At 41.9% G+C, this 9,323-nt stretch overlaps 1 protein-coding gene across 1 annotated transcript; it reads left to right on the forward strand.

Moving 5' to 3' along the window:
• The first annotated feature begins 71 nt into the window (after positions 1-71).
• On the forward strand, positions 72-1,118 carry LOC120051538 (alpha-(1,3)-fucosyltransferase 7-like). Its single transcript, XM_038998478.1, has one exon. The coding sequence runs from the start codon at positions 72-74 to the stop codon at positions 1,116-1,118; it is 1,047 nt and encodes a 348-aa protein (XP_038854406.1).
• The last annotated feature ends 8,205 nt before the right edge of the window (positions 1,119-9,323 follow it).

Genomic DNA, 9,323 nt, shown 5'->3' on the forward strand with positions numbered 1-9,323 from the left:
TGGACTAAACTAAAGTACGCCGCAATTCCACCATTCAGTCTGTTGCCTGCCTGTCATCCCCTGAGTCAGTGATGACTACCTCCATGCCCCTGTTCCTCTCAGCCATTATGCTCCTCAGCATCTCCTCTTATGTGCTCCACCAGAGGCTCCTACTGCTGGCTCAGATAGGGATCGCTCATCAACACCAACCCAGGAACCTCACCATCCTGCTGTGGCACTGGCCCTTCGGCCATCCCTACAGCCTGGAGGGAGATGTGTGCAGCGACAAGTACGGTATCCCAGGCTGCCTCCTCAGTGACAACACCTCCCTGTTCCCCCAGGCAGACGTGGTGGTCTTCCACCACCATGAGCTGAGGACCGGCCGCTCTTCCCTGCCTCTCCACCTCCCCCGGCCAGTCTCCCAGCGCTGGCTCTGGCTGTCCCTTGAGCCCCCGGTGCACAATGGCAACCTGACCCAGTACAATGGACTGTTCAACTGGACCATGAGCTACCGAGGCGACGCTGACATATCCATGCCCTATGGGAAGATAGTTCCGGTTCCACATAACGGTAACAGTAACAGTAGCAGCTTTGTGATCCCCAAGAAGGGGGCTTGTCTGGCCAGCTGGGTGGTCAGCAACTACAGGCCGGACCATGCCAGGAGTCAAGTCTACCAGAGCCTGAGGAAGTACATTCCCATAGAGGTGTATGGACACTGGTCAAAGAGGCCACTGACCGACCAAAGTCTGATACCCATCATTGGCCACTGTAACTTCTACCTGGCTTTTGAAAACTCAGTGGCATTGGACTACATAACTGAGAAGTTGTGGAGGAATGCCTACCAAGCAGGGGCAGTACCTGTGGTTCTGGGAACCTCTCGGGCTAACTATGAGGCCCTTGTGCCACCAGGCTCGTTCATCCATGTCAGTGACTTCAATAGCACAGAGGGGCTGGCTGTCTTCCTACAGCAGCTGGCCACAGACAGAGGACGCTATGAGGGTTACTTCAAGTGGCGTCAGACACATAGAATCAAGATGTACACCGACTGGAGAGAGAGGCTCTGTAATATCTGTGCCAACTATCAAAGACTACCAGGTAACAAGGTGTACTACGATCTGGAGGCATGGGCCAGTAGATAACATCATAGATGCTTTTGCTACTGTAGGTTATTTTGTACTACAATATGTTCAAGAACTTGTACTGTAGCCAGTTTTTTTTCACATGCAAAACAACAGTCTGCAGTGAAACTTGAAATGCATTCTGTTCTGGTGGTGTGCCACTTTAACATCAGCTGGATGATATTACAACATTGACATTCGGTCCCTAATGCAGAAACACCACAGACAAATCACAACTTCTGTAAAAGAGGGAAGTTATTAATATAACACCCAGCTTTCTGACACAATACATTTTTTTGTTCATATATTAGATGCTTTATTTTATTATTATTATTAGTATGCATTTTCTTTCTGTATCTAATCAGGTTGGCAAATGTGGGTGGGCAAGTGGGAGGGATAGGGAAGGATCAGGGGACAAACAAGGGCTTTTCGGGATTCGGAGCGGTTTCACTTTTGTAAAAATGTATGCTTAAAACTTCAAGAAAAAAAGAAGGAAAAAAAGAAAAAAATGGAAATAAGGAAATGACACAACCGTGTAGGCTAGCTAGCTCATGATGCAATTGTAATGGCACAAGACAATGTCTTTCCTGGCAGTAATATTGAGGGTAAGCTTTCATAGATTTTTTCTCTCTCAGTATTTGGCTACTTATAATACGTTACAGTATAGTTCATACCCTTTATTTAGGCATAATGACTAATGCAAGTAAGTTGCCAACCTTAGCATGACTTACTCGACTTAAGTCCTTCGCTCCTATGGGGAGAATAGGCAGTTGATGAATGTCCTCCATCACACTTGGTTCAGGGTTTTTCCAGATCACACCAATTGAGGCAATTCTCAGTCATTTCTACCTGGATGTCTCTCCTCCAAGTGCCTCTGGGTCAACCCCTGTTTCTTTTCCCCTGGAAAAGAATAGTAAACCATAAACAAAATCCCTGTACCAAAATGTACGCAATTCCTCTCAGAGAGACTGTGCATTAACAGTTCTGCATGTCACTCAATTCAAACTAACTCCTCTGTAACCTAATGTGACTGTATAACCAATAGTGATGCATATTATTGAATTTCTAGTTTCAATGAAAATTACACACACAACCGTTGCATCTCAAATGATACACTATTCCCTACATAGTGTAATTTATAGGGAATAGTGTGCCATTTGGGATGCAGGCTTAGTTTCTGGTACAGATACTGAGGAGATGTTGCTTTATAATCTCTATATCTATGGATTCAGGGAACAATAATTGATGCACATATAGCTCTGGCCACCAGATGTCATGATTGCCTAAAAACTGAATAAAATATGGAAACAATAAAGATATGCTTTTTACATTTCTTCAATGGTGTAAAGTACTTAAGTAAAACTACTTTAAAGTACAACTTAAGTCGTTTTTTGGGGGTATCTGTACTTAACTATTTATATTTTCAAAATTGTTTACTTTTACTTCACTACATTAAAACATTCCCAAACCAGAAACCGTGGATTGATGGCAGCATTCGCGTGAAACTGAAAGCGCGAACCACTGCCTTTAATCAGGGCAAGGTGACCGGAACCATGACTGAAAACAAACAGTGTACCTATTCACTCCGCAATGCAATCAAGCAAGCTAAAGGTCAGTATAGAGACAAAGTAGGGTCGCAATTCAACGGCTCAGACACGAGAGGTATGTGGCAGGGTCTACAGTCAATCACGGACTATAAAAGGAAAATCAGCCCCGTCGCGGACCAGGATGTCTTGCTCCCAGACAGACTAAACTTTGCTCCCTTTGAGGACAATACAGTGCCACTGACACGGCCCGCTACCAAAACCTGCGGTCTCTCCTTCACTGCAGCCGATGTGAGAAAAACATTTAAACGTGTCAACCCTCGCAAGGCTGCAGGCCCAGACGGCATCCCAGCCGCATCCTTAGAGCATGCGCAGACCAGCTGGCTGGTGTGTTTACGGACATGTTTAATCAAACCTTATCCCAGTCTGCTGTCCCCACATGCTTCAAGAGGGCCACCATTGTTCCTGTTCCCAAGAAAGCTAAGGTAACTGAGCTAAATGACTACCGTAGCAAGTCAAGGACCATATCACCTCCACCCTACCTGACACCCTAGACCCACTCCAATTTGCTTACCGCCCCAATAGGTCCACAGACAACGCAATCACAGTGCACACTGCCCTAACCCATCTGGACAAGAGGAATACCTATGTGAGAATGCTGTTCATCGACTACAGCTCAGCATTTAACACCATAGTACCATCCAAACTTGCCATCAAGCTTGAGACCCTGGGTCTCGACCCCGCCCTGTGCAACTGGGTCCTGAACTTCCTGACGGGCCACCCCCAGGTGGTGAGGGTAGGTAACATCTCCACCCCGCTGATCCTCAACACTGGGGCCCCACAAGGGTGCGTTCTCAGCCCTCTCCTGTACTCCCTGTTCACCCACGACTGCATGGCCATGCACGCCTCCAACTCAATCATCAAGTTTGCAGACGACACGACAGTGGTAAGCTTGATTACCAACAAAGACGAGACGGTCTACAGGTAGGAGGTGAGGGCCCTCTGAATGTGGTGTCAGGAAAATAACCGAAGTCAGTACAGATGCATCAAAGCAGGGACCGAGATACTGAAAAACAGCTTCTATCTCAAGGCCACCAGGCTGTTAAACAGCCACCACTAACATTGAGTGGCTGCTGCCAACATACTGACTCAACTCCAGCCACTTTAATAATGGATAAATTGATGTAATAAATTTATCACTAGCCACTTTAAACAATGCCACTTCATATAATGTTTACATACCCTACATTACTCATCTCATATGTATATACTGTACTCTATACCACCCACTGCATCTTGCCTATGCCGTTCTATACCATCACTCATTCATATATTTTGTTATGTACATATTCTTATTCATTCCTTTACACTTGTGTGTATAAGGTAATTGTTGTGAAATGGTTAGGTTAGATTACTCGTTGGATATTACTGCATTGTCGGAACTAGAAGCACAAGCATTTCGCTACACTCACATTAACATCTGCTAAACATGTGTATGTGACAAATATAATTTGATTTGATTTACATTCCTAAAGAAATGTACTTTTTACTCCATACACTTTACCTGACACCCAAAAGTACTTGAATACTTAGAAGGACAAGAAATTGATCCAGTTCACACACTTATCAAGAGAACATCCCTGGCTATCCCTACTGCCTCTGATCTGGCGACTCACTAAACACAAATGCTTTGTTTATGAATTATATCTGAGTGTTTGAGTGTGCCCCTGGCTATCTGTAAATTTAAAAAACAAGAAAATTGTGCTGTCTGCTTTGCTTAAGTATCAAAATATACTTCAGTATTATACTTAATTATATTTTAGCAATTACATTTACTTTTGATACTTAAGTACATTTAAAACCAAATACTTTTAGACTTTTACTCAAGTAGTATTTTACTGGGTTACTTTCACTTTAGCTTGAGTCATTTTCAATGAAGGTATCTTTACTTTTACTCAAGTATGACAATTGGGTACTTTTTCCACCACTGGATTTCTTGAGTTTAGAATAAATAATTAATTGTTTAATAGGCTATTAACATACAGTACCAGTCAAAAATGTGGATACACCTCCTTAATCCAGGGTTTTTCTTTATTTTTACTATTTTCTACATTGTAGAATAATAGTGAAGACATCAAAACTGAAATAACACACATGCAGTAACCAAAAAAGTGTTAAAACAAATCCAAATATATTTTATATTTGAGATTCTTCAAAATAGCCACCCTTTGCCTTGATGACAGCTTTGCACACTCTTGGCATTATTTCAACCATCTTCACCTGGAATGCTTTTCCAACAGTTTTGAAGGAGTTCCCACATATGCTGAGCACTTTTTGGCTGCTTTTCCTTCACTCTGCGGTCCAACTCATCCCAAGCTATCTCAATTGGGTTGAGGTCGGGTGATTGTGGAGGCCAGGTCATCTGATACACTTTCCCTCTTGGTAAAATAGCCCTTACACAGCCTGGAGGTGTTGGGTCATTGTCCTGTTGAAAAACAAACGATAGTCCCACTAAGCGCAAACCAGATGGGATGGCGTATTTCTGCAGAATGCTGTGGTAGCCATGCTGGTTAAGTGTGCCTTGAATTCTAAATAAATCACAGACAGTGTCACCAGTAAAGCACCTCCACACCATCACACCTCCATGCTTCACAGTGGGAACCACACATGCAGAGATCATCCATTTACCTACTCTGTGTCTCACAAAGACATGGTGGTTGGAACCAAAAATCTCACATTTGGACTCATCAGACCAAAGGACAAATTTCACCAGTCAAATGTCCATTGCTCGTGTTTCTTGGCCCAAGCAAGTCTCTTTTTCTTATTGGTGTCCTTTAGTAGTGGTTTCTTTGCAGCAATTTGACCATGAAGGCCTGATTCACACAGTCTCCTCTGAACAGTTGATGTTGAGATGTGTCTCTTACTTGAACTCTTTGAAGCATTTATTTGGGTTGCAATCTGAGGTGCAGTTAACTCTAATGAACCTATCCTCTGCAGCAGAGGTAACTCTGGGTCTTCCTTTCCCGTGGCGGTCCTCATGAGAGCCAGTTTCATCATAACGCTTGATGGTTTTTGCGACTGCACTGGAAGAAGTTTTTGAAGTTTTTTAAATTTTCCAGATTGACTGACCTTCATGTCTTAAAGTAATGACGGACTGTCGTTTGTCTTTGCTTATTTGAGCTGTTCTCACCGTAATATGGACTTGGTCTTTTACCAAATAGGGCTAATTTAAAACTGTTTTGCTTACTACATGATTCCATATGCTTTATTTCATAGTTTCATAGCTTCAATATTATTCTACAATTTGATAAAATAGTAAAAATAAAGAAAAACCCTGGAATGAGTAGGTGTGTCCAATTTTTGAATGTTACTGTATATTTCGATCCTCTCAAGAGATCCCAGATTATTGTTTGCATCACATCTAGTATTTTAGCTCGATTTTCATTTAAAAATAATCTTCACTTGAAGCTTTAGATCATCTTCCAACACGATTGTCCATTATGTCATCAAAAACACAGCACAGCAGACCATGTTGCAGTTAAGATAGTATAAATACTTTATTACATTTTTCTGATATGTCGACATGCATCATGTTTAACAATCCCAGTAGTAGTAAAAGAGGTTGTTCATCTCTCAGGGTTGGTGCGTTAATTACCCTCTTGTCGGGGGGGGGGGGGGGGGGTTACTGTAGAGAAGGGCAGTCACTAATCACTCCTGGAGATTCTTAACCATCCACATTCGTGAAAGCAAGCAAAGAGCAAATTTCAACCCTTCAACAAAGATTTATGGAAAAGCTAGGAATTATGATCAGGATTTTGCAACCCTGGGCCTAGGGGACAGTATTGATGTACAGGTAACTGCCAGAATAAAAGGAAACCCATGAGGAAATGAGGGATACAAAGTACTGTATATTGAAGGCAGGTGCTTCCACACAGGTGTGGTTCCTTAAAAGTCCAAAGCAGATGCTTTTCTCAATATCAAATCATTTCTGGGTAACAATTAAGTGCCTTACTGTGATTGTTTTCAATTAAAATGATCAAAAATAAACAAAAATAGCTTCTTAGCAAAGAGCAACTTCTCAAACATGAATTTTGCTAGGACAGTCTGGGATTGGTCTGAGTGAGGAGGGGGAAAACTGAAAACTAACTGTTATTGGCAGAGAGGTTTGGAACTCCCTTCTTATTGGTCTATTAACGACACCTGGGTATGACACCAGGCAGGCCAAAACTACAGTAGGCTGAACATTTCAGGCAGTCTTTTCAAACAGCTCTTACACTTAAAGTGCATTACCATCATTTTCACAATGTTAGTGTTATTCTAACCTCAGTGTGGAAATCCATGACAGACTGACCAGGTGAAAGGTATGAACCCTTATTGATGTCACCTGTTAAATCCACTTCAAACAGTGAAGATGAAGGGGGAGGAGACAGGTTAAAGAATGCTTTTTAAGCCTTGAGACATGGATTGAGTATGTGTGCCATTCAGAGGGTGAATGGGCAAGACAAGATATTTAAGTGCCTTTGAACAGGGTATGGCAGTAGGTTCCAGGCACACTGGTTTGAGTGTCAAGAACTGCAACACTGCTGGGTTTTTCCACTCTCAACAGTTTCCCGTGTGTATCACAAATGGTCCACCACCCAAAGGACATCCAGCCAACTTGACACAACTGTGGGAGGCATTGGAGTCAACATAAGCCAGCATCCCTGTGGAACGCTTTCAATACCTTGTAAAGTCCATGCCCTAACGAACTTAGGCTGTTCTGAGCGTAAAAGGGGTGCAATTCAATATTAGGATGTGTGTTCCTAATGTTTTGTGCATTCAGTGTATATATAAAACATTTGACTGCACTGGGCTTTAAGCAATTAACATCCCATCATGCTTTGGGTCATGTATAAAAATGTCAAGTTGGCCATTATTTTGGCTACAATGGCTAGAAGCAGAAATCTGTGACTTTGAAAGACGATAGGGGGTTTAAAGGGTGTGTGTGTGTGTGTGTCTCTGTCACCAGATCTCAACCAAATTGAACACTTATGGGAGATTCTGGTGCGGCGCCTGAGACAGTGTTCTCCACCACCATCAACAAACTCCATATTATGGAATTTATTGTGGAAGAATGGTGTCACATCCCTCCAAAAGAGTTCCAGACACTTGTAGAATCTATGCCAAAGTGCATTGAAGCTGTTCTGGAGGCTCGTGGGTGGCAACACTTCCAATTAAGACACTTTGTATTGGGGTTCTTTATTTTGGCAGTTACCTGTAGGTATGTGGTAAAACAGTCAAGGTTTGATGTTCAGCAATCTTAACAAGTCATCTAGGCCTACATCAACAGATGGGTCCATTCTAAAGAGAATCCTCTTCCTATCTTACATACATTGTTCTTGAAGCCTAACTGGGCAAATAAAATTGTCTGCATCCACAAATCATTCATGTTACAGTATGTGTCGGACTACCTTTTCCTTCAGTGTGAGAGTTGAGGCAGAGTAAGAGAAATGGTTAAGTACATAGGAGAGCTAATGACATCAGCATTCCTGAGAGACAACAGCAATAGGCAACTTCTGAAAAGACTAGTGTACTCCAAAGAGCACCCTTTTCCCTATAGTGCAAAACTTTTGACCAGGCCCTATCTGGCTTTCATAAAAAGTAAATGCACTATACAAAGATTGGGGTGCAATTTGGGTCTCACATTAGGCTAAAGAAAACAGTGGTCCATTTGACACAGCAATCAGAAATATAGACTAATAATGTGTACAAATACATCATTAGTGGCAGTTTGCCATCTCTGTACAGTACACGTCATTGGCTATTTACATAAACGTCATCACAAATCACGGGGACAAATATATGTACACAATGGGGTTGCTCTGTTTCAGAGTTCTGTAAAGTTCCAAATTCCTTTGAAATCATTCATATTATCTAAATATCATAAGCAAGTTTACACAGGAAACTTGAATAACAATCATAAATGCATATAGACTTTTATCCCTTTTCAGCAGAACCCAGTGTCATCAAGTCATGCATAGAGGGACCATATATAATGATAATATAATGGCTATATAAGAGAGCTTTAACAGGTCAGGTTTACCGTATGCGCTGCATGTGTACATGAAACAGTAAAATAAAATACAAATTATATATATTATTATTTTTTAAAGTTAAATTATTAGAAAGTCAATGAGTTTCAGATATTTAAGATGCATAATTAATGGAACTTCATTCCCTATATATGTGTATGTAGGGAATGAGGTGCCTTTTGGAATGCAGCCATTTAGTCTGGCCAATGATTAGCATTGACAGCCTTATAATTGTACTATGCCAACCATTCCTCATCTCCGTTTCAAAGGCTTGAACTAACGTCTGCAGTTCCATAACTATTTCTAGGACCAGTTTTCAAGTCTACAGCTACCTATAGGCCCATAACACATCTTTCCTTTCCCACTGTTATGTTCTCCTTGAACCTGTCTGTGGGTATCTGTCGTATACCCAGGGTGGTATTCATTAGTGCACACTGTAGCAATACATTTTGCAATGGAAACAGAAATCACCATTTCTTGTTGGAAAAGTTCAGGTATAGTCCCTCTGTCAGTTTTCTTCTGTTTGATTTCTAGTGAATACGACCCAGAAGTTCCTCTGTACAGGGGTGACACTGCGCAAAGGACTGAAGGGGAGAGCAGTACTTGGAGAA

This window comes from Salvelinus namaycush, chromosome 1 (genome assembly GCF_016432855.1).
Source record: "Salvelinus namaycush isolate Seneca chromosome 1, SaNama_1.0, whole genome shotgun sequence".
NCBI classification, from domain to species: domain Eukaryota; kingdom Metazoa; phylum Chordata; class Actinopteri; order Salmoniformes; family Salmonidae; genus Salvelinus; species Salvelinus namaycush.